Source organism: Microcebus murinus, chromosome 28 (assembly GCF_040939455.1).
Source record: "Microcebus murinus isolate Inina chromosome 28, M.murinus_Inina_mat1.0, whole genome shotgun sequence".
In the NCBI taxonomy this organism is placed as follows: domain Eukaryota; kingdom Metazoa; phylum Chordata; class Mammalia; order Primates; family Cheirogaleidae; genus Microcebus; species Microcebus murinus.
Window position 1 is genome coordinate 11,260,478 of NC_134131.1, and position 19,686 is coordinate 11,280,163.

The following is a 19,686-nucleotide window of genomic DNA, read 5'->3' on the forward strand; positions in this document are numbered from 1 at the left end:
CTCGGGGCTGTGGGGACGGGGGAGAGGCCGTAGGGCCGTCTCGGGGCTGTGGGGACGGGGGAGAGGCCGTAGGGCCGTCTCGGGGCTGTGGGGACAGGGGAGAGGTCGTAGGGCCGTCTCGGGGCTGTGGGGACGGGGGAGAGGCCGTAGGGCCGTCTCCGGGCTGCGGGGACGGGGGAGAGGCCGTGGGGCCGTCTCGGGGCTGCGGGGACGGGGGAGAGGCCGTAGGGCCGTCTCGGGGCTGCGGGGACGGGGGAGAGGCCGTGGGGCCGTCTCGGGGCTGCAGGGGACGGGGGAGAGGCCGTGGGGCCGTCTCGGGGCTGCGGGGACGGGGGAGAGGTCGTGGGGCCGTCTCGGGGCTGTAGGGACGGGGGAGAGGCCGTAGGGCCGTCTCGGGGCTGTGGGGACGGGGGAGAGGCCGTAGGGCCGTCTCGGGGCTGTAGGGATGGGGGAGAGGCCGTAGGGCCGTCTCGGGGCTGCAGGGGACGGGGGAGAGGCTGTAGGGCCGTCTCGGGGCTGTAGGGACGGGGGAGAGGCCGTAGGGCCGTCTCGGGGCTGTAGGGACAGGGGAGAGGCCGTAGGGCCGTCTCGGGGCTGTAGGGACGGGGGAGAGGCCGTAGGGCCGTCTCGGGGCTGCAGGGGACGGGGGAGAGGCCGTAGGGCCGTCTCGGGGCTGTAGAGACGGGGGAGAGGCCGTAGGGCCGTCTCGGGGCTGTAGGGACAGGGGAGAGGCCGTAGGGCCGTCTCGGGGCTGTAGGGACGGGGGAGAGGCCGTAGGGCCGTCTCGGGGCTGCAGGGGACGGGGGAGAGGCTGTAGGGCCGTCTCGGGGCTGTAGGGACGGGGGAGAGGCCGTAGGGCCGTCTCGGGGCTGCAGGGGACGGGGGAGAGGCCGTAGGGCCGTCTCGGGGCTGCAGCGGTGCTTTGGCCTGTGACGAGCCTGAGTGGTGGCCATGCTGTAGAAGGAAGGAGGAGGGCACAGACCTCAGAGGTGCAAAGGAAATCGTGACGCAGGGACGCTAGTAAGAGCCGTGGACTCGAGGTCCTTCAGGCTGAGAAGGGATCCCTGGCTGGCTCAGGTGGTGGAAGCATCAGACCCAGCCGGGAGAAGAGGCCCGCGGCCACCTGAAGCGAAGTCACCCACAGACCCGGTGTTCAGGGAGAAAAGACGATTAACTTGTTGGCACCACGGGCTCGAGGCGGTAAGACGCGCTGCCAGCGTGGGCTCTGGCCATTGGAAATGCGGGGCCAGGATGACAAAGGGACACCAGCGTGGGGAGGGAATGTCAGTGTGGCCTGCAGCGAGAGGAAGCAGTTTAAGAAGGAAATACAGCCGGGCGCGGTGGCCCATGCCTGTCATCCTAGCACTCTGGGAGGCCGAGGCGGGCGAATCACTCGAGGTCAGGAGTTCAAAACCAGCCTGAGCAAGAGCGAGACCCCGTCTCTACTAAAAATAGAAAGAAATTAATTGGCCAACTAATATTAATATAAATATAAATAAATATATATATATATACACACACACACCTGAGCTGGGCATGGTGGCGCAGCGTGCATCCAGGTGTAGCGGGTGGCTCGTTGTCAAGACCGCAGGAGCTGGCCGGACTGGGGGAGGCATGGAGAAGACAGAAGGTAGAGGAAAAAAAAAAAAACAGGAGGTTGGGCGTGGTGGCTCACGCCTGTCATCCTAGCACTCTGGGAGGCCGAGGCAGGAGGATCGCTCAAGGTCAGGAGTTCCAGACCAGCCTGAGCAAGAGCGATACCCCACCTCTACTGAAAATAGAAAGAAATTAATTGGCCAACTAAAAAATATATAGAAAAGAAAAATTGGCCAGGCATGGTGGCACACACCTGCAGTCCCAGCTACTCGGGAGGCTGAGGCAGGAGGATTGCTTGAGCCCAGGAGTTTGAGGTTGCTGTGAGCTAGGCTGATGCCACGGCACTCACTCTAGCCTGGGCAACAGAGTGAGACCCTGTCTCAAAAAAAAAAAGACTGCAGGAGCCTGTGCACATTAGAGGTACGGTGACATCCACCAGGGTGTCCTCGTCCCCTCCCGCCCTCCTCTGCACCCCCCAGTCCCCGTCAGCTCGGGTCACCCAGAGCCCGCGATCCTGTCCTCCACCAGGGAAGAGCCCGCGCCAGCAGAGTGTCCTCGTCCCCTCCCGCCCTCCTCTGCACCCCCCAGTCCCCGTCAGCTCGGGTCACCCAGAGCCCGCGATCCTGTCCACCAGGGAAGAGCCCTCGCCAACAGAGTGTCCTTGTCCCCTCCCGCCCTCCTCTGCACCCCCCAGTCCCCGTCAGCTCGGGTCACCCAGAGCCCGCGATCCTGTCCTCCACCAGGGAAGAGCCCGCGCCAGCAGAGGCTCCAGTGTCGGGGAGGAAGACACGGGCGGACTGCAGGTGTAGCCGGTCTGCGAAAGCCAGACGTTCTCTGTGGGTGTCGCCTTCCTCGCTTATCTGATTGCCGAGAAGCTCGGTGACACCGGCCGGCCAGATTAACTGGCAGGATTTCCCGGCGCCGGTGGCCAAGCGCGCCAGGGCGGCGGAGGACGGCCTTGCCGGGCACTTCCGAACACCATTCTCGCCAGCTTTCTCCCGAGACATGTTGGTAGAGCAGGCACTTTTTCTTCTTTTCTTTTTTTTAGAGACAGAGTCTCACTCTTGTCACCTGGGCTAGAGTGAGTGCCGTGGCGTCAGCCTCGCTCACAGCAACCTCAGACTCCTGGGCTCAAGCGATCCTCCTGCCTTAGCCTCCCGAGTAGCTGGGACTACAGGCATGCGCCACCATGCCCGGCTAATTTTTTCTATATATATTTTTAGTTGTCTGGCTAATTTCTTTCTATTTATAGTAGAAACGGGGTCTCGCTCTTGCTCAGGCTGGTCTGGAACTCCTGGCCTTGAGCGATCCTCCCGCCTCGGCCTCCCAGAGAGCTGGGATGACAGGCGTGAGCCGCCGCGCCCGGCCTCGAGAGGGATTTCTAGGCATGGGGCTTCTATCACAGTTGGGACTAGACTGTGCAGTAGATCACTTAGGACTCCTTCAGTTAGGGTGTCGCAAAACCTATTCCATGCTAGTCTAAGCAAAGGAGAAAAATCTATCGGTTCATTTTAACCAAGAAGCCAAGAGCCTAGCTTCAGGCCCAGCTGAGAACGGGGGCCTTCAGGGCAGAGTTCCCCTTCTGGTGGCGTTCTCGGGTTAGTGGTGTGGCAGCTTCAGAGCTTACAGCCTTTTGGGGTTCAAGGTCAGCGGGAAGGAACAAAACGGTCTTTCGCTGCGATCCCAGGGGAAGAGCTCCGTGGCTGTCATTGGTCCGTTTGGTCCTGTGGCTACCCATGAACCAGCCATCGTAGCCAGGAAAATACTGTACTTGGCCAGGTTGAAACCCCACCCAGACCTCAAGTTACAGGTGCTCAAAGAGGCATGGATTCCCCAGAGGAAAACTGGAAGTGGTTCCCAGAAGAGAAGGCAGGGGGAGAGCTCACGCTCAGGTCTTTACGTGTGGCTCCCCGCTCCCAGGAGAATTGTCACTGTCCCTGTGAACTTGGGGACAACGGAAGACTGGCTGCCTCTGGTTAAACTGTAACCCCGTCGTGCCTAGAATACAGCAAACTCAGATCACGGGGTCCGTGGATGGAGGTGACATTCTGTGTTAGACTAGCCCGTGCAAGAATGTGGGTCAGAGATGACTCGCATCTCGTTTCGAAACCCGTGATCTCGGTGTGTGCTGATTTCCTTCTCGCCCCGTGGAAGTGCCGCGCTCACTGTTGCACGGAGTCATCCGACTGCCGTGCCGTCTGCGAGCTGCCCGGGAAGCAACGTGGCGACGTGACTTAGAGCCGCACGGGCTCTTGCAGGGCGGGTGGGCGCTGGCGCGCTGGGGACGTGCACCGAGGCTCCTGCGTGTGGTGCTCCCCCCGGGCTCTCGGTCCCAGCCGCCTGCCCGGTCCATCGTTTCAGGTCTGCAACAAAATCATCTTTCTGATGAGCTTCGTGGGCAACTGCGGCACGTTCACCAGGGGCTACCGGGCCATGGTTCTGGACGTGGAGTTCCTCTACCACCTGCTGTACCTGCTCATCTGCGCCATGGGGCTGTTCGTGCACGAGTTCTTCTACAGCCTGCTGGTGAGTGCCTCGCGCCCACGCGTTTTATGTATGGAAACTAGGACGGCGTCCTGTGCCCCCGCTCTCATCTCAGACCCTTCCTGTTTGTTTTTTTTAATTTCAGCATATTATGGGGGTACAAATGTTTAGGTTACGTGTGTTGCCTTCCCCCCCCCAGACTCAGAGCTTCGAGCGTGTCCATCCCCCAGATGGTGCACATTGCACTCATTATGTACGTATATCCAGGCGTCCTCAAACTACGGCCCGAGGGCCACGTGCCGCCCGCTGAGCACATTTATCGGGCCCGCGGGGTGCTTTTGCCGCCGCTGCCTGTCCTGCTCAGCAGCCGACTTGTCCCGGGCCCACAGTGCGCACTCCCCAACGGTCTGAGGGACAGTGGACTGGCCCCCTGTTTAAAAAGTTTGAGGATGCCTGGTATATACCCATCCCCTCCTCCCCCCTCCCACCTGCCCGACACCCGATGAATGTTACTCCTATATGTCCACTTAGGTGCTGATCCGTTAATACCAATTTGCTGCTGAGTATATGTGGTGCTTGTTTTTCCATTCTTAGAATACTTCACTTAGTAGAATGGGCTCCAGCTCTATCCAGGAATATATAAGAGGTACTGCATCACCATTTTTCTTAAAGCTGAGTAGTACTCCATGGTGTACGTATACCACATTTTATTAATCCACTCATGTATTGATGGGCACTTGGGTTGTTTCCACATCTTTGCAATTCTGAATTGTGCTGCTATAAACATTCAAGTGCAGGTGTCTTTTTTATAGAATGTCTTTTGTTCTTTTGGGTGGATGCCCAGTAGTGGGATTGCTGGATCAAATGGTAGATCCACTTGTATCACTTTGAGGTATCTCCATGTTGCTTTCCACAGAGGTTGCACTGGTTTGCAGTCCCACCAGCAGTGTAGGAGTGTTCCTATCTCTCTGCATCCATGCCAGCATCTATTGTTTGGGGACTTTTTGATAAAGGCCATTCTCACTGGGGATAAGTGATATCTCACTGTGGTTTTGATTCGCATTTCCCTGACGATGAGAGATTTTGGGCATTTTTTCATATGTTTGTTGGCCATTAGTCTGACAGACCCTTCCATTTTAATGGCATTGTCACGCCTTGGCCAGCCAGGTGGAAGACCCCCGGTATTCAGTCTTTGGGGCATCTGAGATTAGAGCTGCATGGAACACAGATCAGCTCGCAGGAACCCAGAAGGTTCTTCCTTCTCAGCAGTGGAAGATGCCAACGGTCTGGTTCAGGAGGTGTTTCTCCTCCATGCATCTTTTTCCTTCCTTCTTGGACTCAGCCAGCAGTAGCCAAGGGGCATGTTTCTGAGACTGTCATCTGACAGTCCTCATGGCATCCACTTCTCACGTAGTGACCACAAGAGCACGAGCTACTCTCAAAGCCCCAAGATTCATGACAACGAACTCCATGCAGTGATGGGTCCAGGAGACCTTTTCAGTAGAAGTTACTTTGTTCCACCGTGAGCCCAGCGCTTAATATCCTGACGTTCTACGAAATGAGTTAATTTCATCACCTTCTTCACGAGCAGGTTTTAAAAGTATATTAAGAGATTAAAAAAAAAAAAAAAAAAAAAAAAACTGCTCGCGCCCCTATAGTTAGAAGGAATCTAGACCCGTGGAGTTGTAGATAAGAAACCATCTCCTTGTACCTACTTAAAATGACAGGAAGCATGAAACTGAGCGATCTGCAAACAAAACCATAAAGAGACGAGAGATATTAAAATGTTTGTGAGGATAAAACAGATCGAGGCTTAAGTGTTGGCTTAGCAAGAGGGATGGACTCGGAAAAGGCAGAACATGGAAAGCTTTTCAGGGAGGTGCTATTCGTGTAGTTGCTGGGCTGGTTACTTAACTGCTCTGTGCCTCAGTTTCCCCATTTACAAAATGAGACCAGTGTATCTCCCTCGAAGGGCTGTTGGAGAGATTAGAGGCGGCAGCTGTGTATGTCAAGGTCTTAGACTAGCACTGCCACACGATGGCTGGCCATCAGCGTCTTTGCCATGCCTTCTCCCAGTCAGAGCACCGTAAAGAATTCACCATTCAGGCCGGGTGGGGTGGCTCACGCCTGTCATCCCAGCCCTCTGGGAGGCCGAGGCGGGCGGATAGCTTGAGGCCAGGAGTTCGAGATCAGCCTGAGCAAGAGCGAGACCCCGTCTGTACTAAAAAATAGAAAGAAATAATTGGCCGACTAAAAATAGATAGAAAAAATGAGCCAGGCATGGTGGCACATGCCTGTAGTCCCAGCTACTCGGGAGGCTGAGGCAGGAGGATCGCTTGAGCCCAGGAGTTTGAGGTTGCTATGAACTAGGCTGATGCCACGGCACTCACTCTAGCCTGGGCAACAGAGTGAGACTCTGTCTCAAAAAAAAAAAAAGAATTTACCATTCAGATCCCTCGTCTTAAAATAGGTCTGGCTGTATTTTGAGGTTTCAGGCAAAGAGGTCTCCGGTTGTACTTGTGATTGCCATCACGTGGCCTGCTATGGCCACTCTGTGTTGACAATCATTAGAGCCCTGTGTCTGTTTGGGGCCTTTTTGTGCCGTGCAGTAGTGTCCCTGGGTGAGGCTCCGGGTTTGTGAGTCAGGGGACCCAGGCCTGCGCGCCGCTCGAGTGCCTCCCCCGCCGGGCAGGGAGGCAGGTTCCAGTGGCTGGTCTCTCGTGCCCGCTGAGGGGTCTCTCCCCTTCGGACGGTCCGTCTCTGCCTGGTCCGTCCCACGGCTCCTGCCATTAGGTGACCTGCTGCTGGCGTCATTTCCCTTTCTGTGCCCTTGCGTCCTTTCAGTCCTCTGCAGTGCCAGCCCGTGGCAGGTGCGGGGGCTGCGGTGGTGAGGCGGACCCGGCCCCCGCCCCCGCTGGCCTCACCTTGCCGTCCGGAAGGCGGTGGCCGCTGCCGCCCCGTATCGAGTGTCCCTGTGTCCTCCCTGCCGCCTCTGAGGCAGATGGCCCTTCACGGTACAGCCGAGCACACCGGCTCGGCCAGGCTAGGTGACCTGCCCAGGGTCACAGCCAGTGAGTGTGGAGGCAGGAGACCCGCTCCACGCTGCGGGCTCCTTTCATCTGAGCACAGGGGAGAAAAACTCCCTGGGCCGGGGAAACTGGTTTGTCCCATTGCACTTTGCACCTGTGCTTTCGAATCTCTAAGCCAGGCGGCACCCCCCAGGGACATGTATCCGGCCCGCTGCTGGTGTTTTTGCCGCCACTGCCTGTCCTGCTCAGCAGCCGACCCGTCCGGGGCCCGCAGTGCACGCTCTCCAAAAGGACTGAGGGACAGTGGACTGGCCCCCTGTTGATAAGGTTTGAGGACCCCTGCAGTCTAAGCTGTCACAGGAAGAGTGACTCAAGCTTCGATGGTGTCACCGCGCTCAGCGCGTTTTGAGAAGAACACGGCAGGGTCCAGCTGGACCGTGGCTGGCGCCACACCTGTGTGCTGGGGTGGGAGGGGGGTTCTAGTCCGTCTGTACCGGACTTGTCCGGGGCTCCGAGTGATGCGCTCCTTTGGTGTCAAAAGCAGCAGCGTCGAATGAATCTGCCTGGCGAGGACCACAGACAGAATACGGAAAGTGCTCGAATCGTTCCACTAACGAGGAAAACCTGCAACCGAGAGGAATCGCGCAGCCCGAAAGAGGAGAGCGAGCTCCAGCAGGGAGCCCGTGCCCGCTGGGCCGCGCACTCCTCCACGCCAGCCGGCCCGAGGGAGGGCGGGAGATCTGGTGGCCTCGTGAAAGGGCTGTCCCCGTCCCCCAAGGACTGGCTGGGCCCGGTCTCGAGCCTGCATTAAAGCCGTGTCCTTAGAAAAATATTAACACGACATGAAATGCGCAAAGTGCATAAGCAGGCAGGTAACAAAAGGAGAGAGATCCGGATGGCCGGCAAACGTTTCCATTTCCAGAAACTCGCCAGAAAGAAAGAACTGGACAGGCGTGTGCAGAGACACGCACAGAGGCGCGCATCAAAGCGTCATTTATAATGACATATACCTGAAAGCATCTTGTGACTGTTTTTTAAAAAAATTAAAGATATTGGCTATGTTGCTGTGTTTTTCCATACAATGAAATCCTAGGTGATCATATTTTTGTCAGAAAAATGATCGTGAAACAGGCTGGCTACATGCCAGTATTTGTGTGTACGCATACACATTTTTGTAGAAATGTGGATGTATATATCACATTTTTTTAAAGGCCAGCAGGAGGTAACTTGGTGAGTGGATCTGTGCAGATGGGATGGAATTATCAAGTGAATTTTTTTCCTTTGTGCTTTTCTGTGTTTTCCAGGTTTTCTCTGTTGAACGTGTGTAATTTTCTGATTAGAGGAAAACTTTGCCTTTTTTTAATAAATAATACATGCTTATTGTTTTAAAATCAGAAGTTATAAATAAGTGGGAAAAAAAATTGCTTGTCATTTAAGCCACGTGGGGCTACAGAATCGCCGGGGTTTTAACCACAGAGAACAGGTACCCTTCGTCTGTTGCCTGCAGTTGCTCTCACTTGCCACCGCATGTTGAGTTGCTGGAAAACATTTAACCGGCATTCAGGCAACACCTAGCCTTTCTACTCCTGCGTTCGCTAAGTGCCTCTCTCCTGCTTCCTTTTAAGTCCCCTCCTCCACCCGGGCCCGGCCGGCGCTAGGCTCAGAACACACATGGCTGTCAGGGAGGCAGAAATGCTAATGACCCGAAAGAGACCACAGATACCAAATTCCAGGCGGAAGGGACTTGAGGTCAGCTAGTGCCTGCAGCCCAGTTATTTATACAGACGCGGAAACTGGTCCGGAGAGGCTAGATGGCCCCATCACCGTCTTGCAGCAAATTCAAAGCGGAGTCAGGACTTGGTCCCTTGTCCCCTGGGCTCACTTCGCCGTGCACAGTCACACCCCAGAGCCTCGGTGGGAGACCAGACCTTCAGGACAGGATGCAGTGTCAGCACCGAGGCCGTGCTGGAACCTAGGCTCCAGGTCCAAGAGCAGCCCCGCTCTCCCCCCCAGCCAAATAGCTGCCATCGTAGCTCTTGGGAAACGAGCCATCGTCCTGCCATCCCTGTGTGTGCCTTCCAGGATCCTTGGTTTCTCGGGAAGCCACCTTCCCGCCGTGGCCGAGGGCAGGCTTAGACTGTGCACATGCTGCGAATGGCAGGGGTCTCCCCCTGCTAGGGGAGGGATATAAGGGCTTAGGCTTTTGCCGTGTTACTGCTGCCACAGTCCCGGGGGTGTACTAGCCCGTGACCTTGCTCTAGTCCCTCCAGCAAGGAAATTAATGATGATAACCTTTCGTTGCATCGACTCAGCGTGCATGGACGCCCGCACGCCAAGCACCGGGGTGCACTGTTTGTTCTGCACGAGAACTCTGCGTCTTCCCGTCTGCAAGTGACGTCATGGAGGCTCGAGGGGACAGGGCAAAGTCCCTAGCCCAAGGTCACGGTGGCAGTCAGTAGTGGAGCTATGATGCAAGCCCATGCCAGTCCAGGGGCCTTGGCACTTACGCTGGCTTAGGGTACGTCTGTATTCCCACCGGGCACTGGGCTCCAAGAGGGCAAGGACCTGCGTGACTGCCCCCCACGGCAACTCAGTAAATACTTCCGGAATCGATGGATGCCAAGACCTGCCTCACTGTCCTCTCTCTTTCTCTCTGAATCTCTTTGGTGCAGCCGTGTATATTCTCTATTCCTGGGACCTCCGAGCAGCTCTGTGTGCCACTTAGAATTGCTACTGTCCCCGCCTCCCTCTCCCACGTTTATTTTTCCCCATTTCCACCATCTCGGTTTTCGCTGTTAAGACAGGCAAGATGTTCAGTGTCAAGGTTATGGTATAAGCCTTTGAATTTCCAGCAGCGTGACCACTCCATAAACCAAGTTTTTGTTATGGGATATTAATGTGCATCTCGCATAGAGGCTCCTTAAAAATTACCCTGTCGTCTTCTTTTTGTTTTTTTAAAGCTTTTTGATTTAGTGTACAGAGAAGAGACTCTGCTTAACGTTATCAAAAGCGTCACCCGCAACGGAAGGTCCATCATCTTGACGGCCGTCCTGGCTCTGATCCTGGTGTACCTGTTCTCCATAGTGGGCTATCTCTTCTTCAAGGATGACTTCATCTTGGAAGTCGACAGGCTGCCCAACGAGACCGCGGTTCCAGGTGGGTGTGCGGTCTTCCCATCTTTTTTTCATGTTAAAAGGGTATTTCCTGATCATCCCCGAACGAAAGAAAAGGACGGCTTTAGCAATATGGGTATCTCTGCGAAGACTGCGAATTCCGAATACAAGGGATGGTTCTCGCTTTATTCAAAGGGCGTTGTGGTATGTCACATGCTCCCGGTGAGTGGCCAGATCTTATGTTTAGTTTATTTACTAACATGATATTTTAAACTAGTACAAGTTTTCATAATATGCTAAAATAAAATAAACTAGTACAAGTTTTTCAGTAAAACTTATCGTTTTATGTGTATTGAAAGCATTGGTGTATGCAAGCCCATTGACTTAGTGAATCTACTTCTAGGAATTTATACTTAAAGAAAAAAACCTGACTATGCATGTAAAAAAAAGACACATAGGGGAGATTATTCACTGTGGTGTGAAACTGGAAGCTACCTAAATGTAAGGGGGTGTTTCGCTAGACCGTGGTGTATCCACGGGGTGGAGTCTCCTATACATCACTGCATCTTTAGAAACCTTCATGGGAAAACACCCACAAGATACAGTGTGGGAAATGACAGTAGGATCACATGTATATTTTTTAATTAAAAAGCTTATATAGGCCGGGCGCGGTGGCTCACGCCTATAATCCTAGCACTCTGGGAGGCCGAGGTGAGAGGATCACTTGAGGTCAGGAGTTCGAGACCAGCCTGAGCAAGAGTGAGACCCCCGTCTCTACTAAAAAATAGAAAGAACTTAATTGGCCAACTAAAAATATATGCAGAAAAAAATTAGCCGGGCATGGTGGTGCATGCCTGTAGTCTCAGCTACTCAGGAGGCTGAGGCAGGAGGATGGCCTGAGCCCAGGAGTTGGAGGTTGCTGCAAGCTAGGCTGACGCCACGGCACTCCAGCCAGGGCAACAGAGTGAGACTCTGTCTCAAAAAAAAAAAAAAAAAAAAATATATATATATATATATATATATACACACACACACACGCACACACACACATGTGTGTGTATGTATATATATATATATAAAATAGATGAATATACTCCCAGACTGCCACCTCTGGGTTTTTTTTGTTTGTTTGTTTATTTTTCTTTAACTATGTGCAGGTTTGACAGTGAGCTTGTGTCACTTTTACATAGAGCAGGAACAAAAGAGATTTCCAACTTTGAGAATGAAAAAAAATGACCCCGTACGTGCGTGACTCCCAGGCACGTTCCTCTCAGTGGCAGCAGCTGGCCCTTAGCAGAATGTTACTGGCTTTCCACCGGGCAGCCAGGCCGGCACCCTGCGTCTAGAATCGCGGTGACCCACTGGGCCGGAGCGGCCTCTGCTCTCTCCTCTCCGGGCCTGTGCTCTTGGCGTGTCGCTGCAGCCTCGGGCCGGGCGGCCGTCTAGGGCCCGCACGCCGGGACCAGCGCTTGGATTTCCGCCCAAGCCCGCCGGGGCGGCTCGCACAGACCCGGCACAGGTCTCTCCGAGTCCGTGCTCAGTGGCAGTGGTGGCTCCGTCTCGGCGGTTTGTCTTTGAAGTCGGAGAGGTGCCGTTGACGTGTGGCATTCCTAGTGAGCCCGCAGGAACTGACACTTTTGGCTTTTTCCCATCCAGACCACCAAAGGAAAGTGTAAATCGCATCTCTGCTTTGAAGGGCGTGCAGGCTTGCGGGCTTGCAGGGTGGTGTTGGTGTAAAGAGCCGTTGAATCAGCCGTGCCTCGGGCCGTCCAGCACTGTAACCGCGCTGCCAGAGCGCGCCTCACTGATGCCTTCTTTACCCCAGAAGCCGGCGAGAGTTTGGCCAACGAGCTGCTGTTCTCGGACGTGTGCCGGGTGGAGACCGGGGAGAACTGTTCCTCTCCTGCACCCAGAGAAGGTAGGACCCGGGGCCGTCACCTGCAGCCCGCGGGACACTCCTCCAGGGGCTTAGAATTCAGGGGTCCTCGAACTACGGCTGCCCGAGGGCCACGTGCGGCCCCCAAGGACGTTGATCCCGCCAGGCTGGTGTTTTTGCGGCCACTGCCTGTCCTGCTCAGCGGCCGCTGCCTGTCCTGCTCAGCGGCCGCTGCCTGTCCTGCTCAGCGGCCGGCGCGTCCCGGGCCCACGGTGCACACTCTCCAACGGTCTGAGGGACAGTGACCTGGCCCCTTATTTATAAAGTTTGAGGACCCCTGCTCTAGATGACGCCAGTGATGTTGGGGCGGATGAGAGCACATTTCCTGTAGCCCAGGGGAAAGGCTGGGGAGGGAGAAAGGGAAAAGGAGGCTACGCAGGAAGAAGATACCCGATTAGCATCAACCCCTTTTTGCCGCCTGCCGGCTGTCTGCCAGGGACTGAGCTGTGCCCTTCAGGGACAGCAATGCAGGGCGGGAGGCAAGCAGGCCACACAGATAGGCGACTGCTAGAAAGTATGCAATATGGGCTGGGCACGGTGGCTCACGCCTGTAATCCTAGCACTCTGGGAGGCCGAGGCGGGAGGATTGCTCGAGGTCAGGAGTTCGAGACCAGCCTGAGCAAGAGCGAGACCCTGTCTCTACTAAAAAATAGAAAGAAATTAATTGGCCAACTAATATATATAGAAAAACTTAGCCGGGCATGGTGGCACATGCCTGTAGTCCCAAATACTCGGGAGGCTGAGGCAGGAGGATCGTTTGAGCCCAGGAGTTGGAGGTTGCTGTGAGCTAGGCTGACGCCACGGCACTCTAGTCCGGGCAACAGAGTGAGACTCAGTCCCCACCCCCCTCCCCCTCTCCCCCCCCCAAGAAAGAAAGTATGCAAATGCTGGGAACGAGGATGGGATAAGGAGACAGGCGCCCAGCCTGATACTTGGGTGAGTATCATGGAGAAAGCGATATGTAAACTGAAACAGAGGACTCCTGGGCGAAGGAGGAGTTAGGTATTCCTGGTGGAGGAAATAGCACATCTAAAGGCTCAAAGGTTAGGAAAAAAGCAAGTTTGGGAGATAATAATTAGGAAGGAGAGTAGTTAAGAAATGAAGCCAGAAGGAAAAGCAAAGGGTTAGATCACGAAGGGTCTTACGTGTCAGACCGAGGAGGTTAAACTTCATTGAAAGGACAGTTGGGGGTTGCTGAAAGGGGAGTGATAAGATGAGACCCGTGTCTTAGCAAGGCCATCGTCACTGCTGCAGCTGGAGGAAGGAGCAAGGTGGCCAGCAGGGTACGGCTCTTCCTCCAAAACCAGTAAGCACGAGCCGCTCCAAGGTCAAGCAGTCTGTCCGGAGGGCGCGCCGTGAAACCTGCCGCCAGTCTGGACTCAGTCCTCACAGCACACGTGTGGGACCGAGCCCGGCAGCCTTGTCCTCACCTCGGGGACAGCACGCCTGTGGCTCAGGGTGGCTGAGCGCCCTGTGTGACGTCACGACTGTCCCCAGCCGGGACGGGAGTCTAGAAGCCTGCGAGGGGGAGGGGAGGGGAGGAGGGCGTGTTGGACATCATGGGACGGCGACACTGCCTGGCTTGAGGAACCCGCAGGGGCTGGCGATGGACCCGGAGTGGCGGGGGACTTGAGCAAGTTGGAGCCGCACTCTGGATTTTTTTTTTTTTTTTTTTTTTTTTTGAGACAGAGTCTCGCTCTGTTGCCCAGGCTAGAGTGAGTGCCGTGGCGTCAGCCTAGCTCACAGCAACCTCAAACTCCTGGGCTCAAGCGATCCTCCTGCCTCGGCCTCCCGAGTAGCTGGGACTACAGGCATGCACCACCATGCCCGGCTAATTTTTTGTATATATATTTTTAGTTGGCCAATTAATTTCTTTGTATTTATAATAGAGACGGGGTCTCGCTCTTGCTCAGGCTGGTTTTGAACTCCTGGCCTCGAGCGATCCTCCCTCCCCGGCCTCCCAGAGTGCTGGGATAACAGGCGTGAGCCACCGCGCCCGGCCCGGACTCTGGTTTTCACGCTTTCTCGAAAGTGCCTGTAGGCCAGAGGGTGGCATCCAGGAAATGCAGTCTCAGGAGTGACGCGTCCCCTTTCTCCCTCCCGTCTTCGCCGTGCCGCGCGCCCGCAGAGCTGGCCCCGGTGGAGGAGACGGAGCAGGACAAGGAGCACACGTGCGAGACGCTGCTCATGTGCATCGTCACCGTGCTGAGCCACGGGCTGCGCAGCGGGGGCGGCGTGGGCGACGTGCTCCGGAAGCCGTCCAAAGAGGTAAACTGATCCCGGGCGGGAGGCGCGGGGCGAGAGCTCAATGCAGCTGCCGTGTTGAGTGTAAACCGAAGACGCAGGGGAAGAGCCGGGGCGGGCTGCGTGGAACCGGCTCGTCCAGGCTTCCTGCCTGTCATTGTCATCGCCATTGTCACCGCGTTCTCCTGGCGCCCCAGCGAGACCGGCTGCCTGCACGTCCAGCAGGCTTGGGGATGAGGGAGGGAGGGGGTCTGTCCCACCCGGACGCCCGCCCCAAACCCCTCCTGGGTGTGTCCCACAAGACTTGGAGAGGCCGGGCTCGGTGGCTCACGCCTGCCGTCCCAGCACTATGGGAGGCCGAGGCAGGAGGATCGCTTGAGGCCAGGAGTTCGAGACCAGCCTGAGCAAGAGCGAGACCCCATCTCTACTACAAATAGAAATTAATTATATATAATTACTAATATATATAGAAACTAATATATACAGAAACCAAGTAATATATACAGAAAAAAATAGCCAGGCATGGTGGCGCATGCCTGCAGTCCCAGCTACTCGGGAGGCTGAGGCAGGAGGATCGCTTGAGCCCAGGAGTGTGAGGCTGCTGTGAGCGAGGCTGACACCACGGCACTCACTGGAGCCCGGGCAGCAAAGCGAGACTCTGTCTCAAAAGAAGAAAAAGAAAGACTCAGAGAAGTCAGGTCCCAGCACGGGGCTGCTGAGAGGCGCGGTCGTGGGGTTCGGCGGCCCCCGCCCTTGATAGACGCGGGGCTCGCTGAGCCGGCCGGCCCTGCGCACCGAAGGGCGGCGAGAGCATCGGGCTGACCCGGCCCGCCCCTCTTCTCCAGGAGCCCCTGTTCGCTGCCAGGGTGATCTACGACCTCCTGTTCTTCTTCATGGTCATCATCATCGTGCTGAACCTCATCTTCGGGGTGATCATCGACACGTTCGCCGACCTGCGGAGCGAGAAGCAGAAGAAGGAGGAGATCCTGAAGACCACGTGCTTCATCTGCGGTGGGTGTCGCGCCGGCTTCGGCCGGGGCAGGGCCGGGCTGGGGCCGGGGCAGGGCCGGGGGCAGAGGCAGGGCCGGGGCCGGGGCAGGGCCGGGGCAGGGCAGGGCCGGGGCCAGGGCCGGGGGCAGGGCCGGGGCCGGGCCGGGGCAGAGGCAGGGCCGGGGCAGGGCAGGGCCGGGGCAGGGCAGGGCCGGGCCAGGGCAGGGCTGGGGCAGGGCCGGGGCCGGGGCAGGGCCGGCGGAGACGCCACCAAGCGCGTGGCCGGGGCTCCGTGGAGGCGGTCCCTGGCGAGGGTGGCCGCGGCTCCCGCCGTCCTCATCCTGCCGGGAAGGACGGACACGGGGCGCTGAGGAGGCCGTGCCGCGCGACGGCTGTGCAGAGAACGCACTTTCGGGGAAGCACAGACCTGGCCGCACGGGATTTGAGACAGACGCGCCTCAGGGTCTTTCATCGCTGCGCGGCGCTGCTTCCCCGTCCCTTCTCAGCAGCCCGGAGTGGAGACTGCCGCCCACTCTGGCCTGCGGGGTGTCCCGCCGCCCACCCCTGCCGCCCACCCCCGCCCGCGGGCGCATGCTTTACCCTTTGAGCTGGGCGTGGGGCGGCTCGACTCGGTTAGCCTCGGCAGCAGCTCGCACCACGAGAAGTCATAGAGATAAAATGACTCTTTGAATGTATCAGTACTTTGAAATATTAAAAAAAAATAAGTTTGTATGCAAGAAACTCCAGTTTTCGTAAAAATCTGCAGTATTAAAAAAAATTAAATCCCGAGCAGAATAAAAAAATCGAGAAAAAAAAAGCAAGCTGGTGCAAAGGGTTAAGTGAAAACAAATGTCCCTCTTCGAAGAAACAGGGTGGAGAAGGAGTTGAGGGCGAGGGCTCGGGCCTGGGCTCCGGTCGGGCTTCTGCCGCTTGCCGGCTGCGCAACGGTGGGCGCGTCACTTGCCTTCCTCGGCCTTTCTTTCTTCATCTGTAAAATGGGTATGCTGACAGGTACTTCGCTGCTGCACTGTGACAATGAGGAGAGAGTGCTATGTGACAGTCCTAGCATAGAATATGGCTCATTGTAGGCACTTGGGGACAAGTACTGAACCGCTACGTAAAAGAGGTGCATGGCGTCCCAAAGAGGTCATTTTCAGTGTCACTACAGGAAAAGACAGGTAAACGTAAAAGAATTATGTAGGTGTCTAGGAGCTGAGCAATCATTTCAGGATTATTCATAATATGAATTGATTATATGAACATTCTATTCATAATGTATATTCTAAATATATAAATTTCCTATTGATATGTGCACTGAAAAAATGAGCATTTTGCATTTAAAGACTTAAATTCTTTGCCTTTTGCTCCCTTAACTTTTCTAGCTTTTTGTTAGGACACAATTTCAGAGTTACAGAAAAGTAATAAGACTAGGACAGGTGGTCGCAGTGGCTCACGCCTGTGACCCTGGCACTGGAAGGCTGAGGCAGGAGGATTACCCAAGGTCAGGAGTTCAAGACCAGCCTGAGCAAGAGCGAGACCCCGTCTCTACTAAAAATAGAAAAATTAGCCAGGCAACTAAAAACAGAAACAAAAAATTAGCTGGGCATGGTGGCGCATGCCTGTAGTCCCAGCTACTCGGGAGGCTGAGGCAGGAGGATCGCTTGAGGCGAGGAGTTGGAGGTTGCTGTGAGCAAGGCTGACGCCATAGCTAGCACTCTAGTCCAGTCAACAGAGTGAGACTCTGTCTCAAAAAAAAAAAAGAAAGAATTTTTCTTCTCCCCGTGCATGATTGTATATTTTTATTTGTAACAACATGGACTCATGGATTTTTATCTTACTCAGTGGACTGTAATCTTTTGCTGTCATTATTTGATGCTCACATTGCTGCAGATTTGGCCAATGAGGGCCCCTTCAGACTGGCCTCTGTGTGTAGTCATGTCATTATCATTTTCTTTGTATTTTCTTTCTTCTTTGGCCATAAGATAGTCGAGGCTCAGATTCACGTTGTGCCTTTCCTGACCCAACCCTGGGATCAGCCATTTCTCCAAAGATCCTTGGTTCTTTTTAGTGGAGAATGGTATTTATTTATTTTATTTTATTTATTTATTTTTTTTTTTTGAGACAGAGTCTCACTCTGTTGCCCAGGCTAGAGTGAGTGCCGTGGCATCAGCCTCGCTCACAGCAACCTCAGACTCCTGGGCTTAAGCGATCCTCCTGCCTCAGCCTCCCGAGTAGCTGGGACCACAGGCATGTGCCACCATGCCCGGCTCATTTTTTCTATATTAGTTGGCCAATTAATTTCTTTCTATTTGTAGTAGAGACGGGGTCTCGCTCTTGCTCAGGCTGGTTTCGAACTTCTGACCTCGAGCGATCCTCCCGCCCCGGCCTCCCAGAGTACTGGGATGACAGGCGAGAGCTGCCGCGCCCGGCCGGGTGAATGCGTCTATAAGGCCAACAGAGTCCAGCTCCTTGCAGAGGGGGGGGACCGCCGCCTTCTCTGCGCCGACAGCTCTGCGATGGGCTTCTCTGTGCACGGCCGCTCACGTGGGGCTTCTGTCTCTTCCTTTAGGCCTGGAGAGGGACAAGTTTGACAACAAGACCGTCACCTTCGAGGAGCACATCAAGGAAGAGCACAACATGTGGCACTACCTGTGCTTCATCGTCCTGGTGAAGGTCAAGGACTCCACGGAGTACACGGGCCCCGAGAGCTACGTGGCCGAGATGATCAAGGTGAGCGGGGGTCTCCGGGGCAGAGAGGCCGCGGCTGCTGCTGCTGGCCCGGCCCTCCTCCCGATGGACGCGGTGCTCCCTGACTCGGTGTGCTCTCCCAGGTGATCCCTGGGACGGCCAGCCGGGTGGGGTCAGCCGCTTAAAGTAGGCCGGGCGCCGTGGCTCACGCCTGTCATCCCAGCACTCTGGGAGGCCGAGGCGGGAGGATCGTTTGAGGTCAGGAGTTCGAGACCAGCCTGAGCAAGAGCGAGACCCTGTCTCCAGTAAAAATAGAAAGAAATTAATTGGCCAACTAAAAATATATAGAAAAAATGAGCCGGGCATGGTGGCGCATGCCTGTAGTCCCAGCTACTCGGGAGGCTGAGGCAGGAGGATCGCTTGAGCCTAGGAGTTGGAGGTTGCTGTGAGCGAGGCTGACACCATGGGACTCCAGCCCGGGCAACAGAGTGAGACTCTTGTCTCCAAAGAAATAAATAAATACAAATAAAAGCACCATGGTCACTGTGTGCAGTCCAGCAGGATTGTGCTTGGCCCCGGCCTGGATGTCCTGCCGGGGGTCGGGAAGGGAGCGTGTGACGGAGGGATTGGAGTCCCGGCCTCACCTTCCTGCCGATGGGAAGCGGGGACTGCCGGGTCCCGGGAGACGGGAAGAGCCGCTGCAGATGTCCAGGGAGCTGTCCCCCCGGCAGGGCTCTGCGGAGGCCCCGAGTGCGAGCCTCGGGGTCCCGGGCCAGCTGTGCTCCCGACGTGACCATGTGGCCACATCGGGTGTGCAGGGCTGTGAGTGGGCGCAGTGTGGCCCCGTGACCCGTGTGAGATGCATCGGGTGTGCAGGGCTGTGAGTGGGCGCAGTGTGGCCCCGTGACCCCTGTGAGATGCATCGGGTGTGCAGGGCTGTGAGCAGGCGCAGTGTGGCCCCGTGACCGTGTGAGACGCATCGGGTGTGCAGGGCTGCGAGTGGGCGCAGTGTGGCCCCGTGACCGTGTGAGATGCATCGGGTGTGCAGGGCTGCGAGTGGGCGCAGTGTGGCCCCGTGACCCGTGTGAGATGCATCGGGTGTGCAGGGCTGCGAGGGGGCGCAGTGTGGCCCCGTGACCGTGTGAGACGCATCGGGTGTGCAGGGCTGCGAGTGGGCGCAGTGTGGCCCCGTGACCCCTGTGAGATGCATCGGGTGTGCAGGGCTGTGAGTGGGCGCAGTGTGGCCCCGTGACCCCTGTGAGATGCATCGGGTGTGCAGGGCTGTGAGTGGGCGCAGTGTGGCCCCGTGACCGTGTGAGACGCATCAGGTGTGCAGGGCTGTGAGTGGGCGCAGTGTGGCCCCGTGACCCCTGTGAGACGCATCGGGTGTGCAGGGCTGTGAGCGGGCGCAGTGTGGCCCCGTGACCGTGTGAGACGCATCGGGTGTGCAGGGCTGCGAGTGGGCGCAGTGTGGCCCCGTGACCGTGTGAGATGCATCGGGTATGCAGGGCTGCGAGCGGGCGCAGTGTGGCCCCGTGACCGTGTGAGACGCATCGGGTGTGCAGGGCTGCGAGCGGGCGCAGTGTGGCCCCGTGACCGTGTGAGA

General features: G+C 56.4%; 1 protein-coding gene across 1 annotated transcript in view; it reads left to right on the forward strand.

The window, feature by feature from the left end:
• The window catches only part of ITPR1 (inositol 1,4,5-trisphosphate receptor type 1), a 351,525-nt gene that overhangs the window by 302,987 nt on the left and 28,852 nt on the right, over positions 1–19,686 (forward strand). Inside the window, exons 55-60 of the mRNA XM_075998552.1 lie at positions 3,958–4,122; positions 10,070–10,265; positions 12,048–12,140; positions 14,287–14,426; positions 15,248–15,413; positions 17,962–18,122. Of these exons, the coding sequence (XP_075854667.1) occupies positions 3,958–4,122; positions 10,070–10,265; positions 12,048–12,140; positions 14,287–14,426; positions 15,248–15,413; positions 17,962–18,122 (921 nt within the window). The remainder of the gene's footprint in view (positions 1–3,957; positions 4,123–10,069; positions 10,266–12,047; positions 12,141–14,286; positions 14,427–15,247; positions 15,414–17,961; positions 18,123–19,686) is intronic.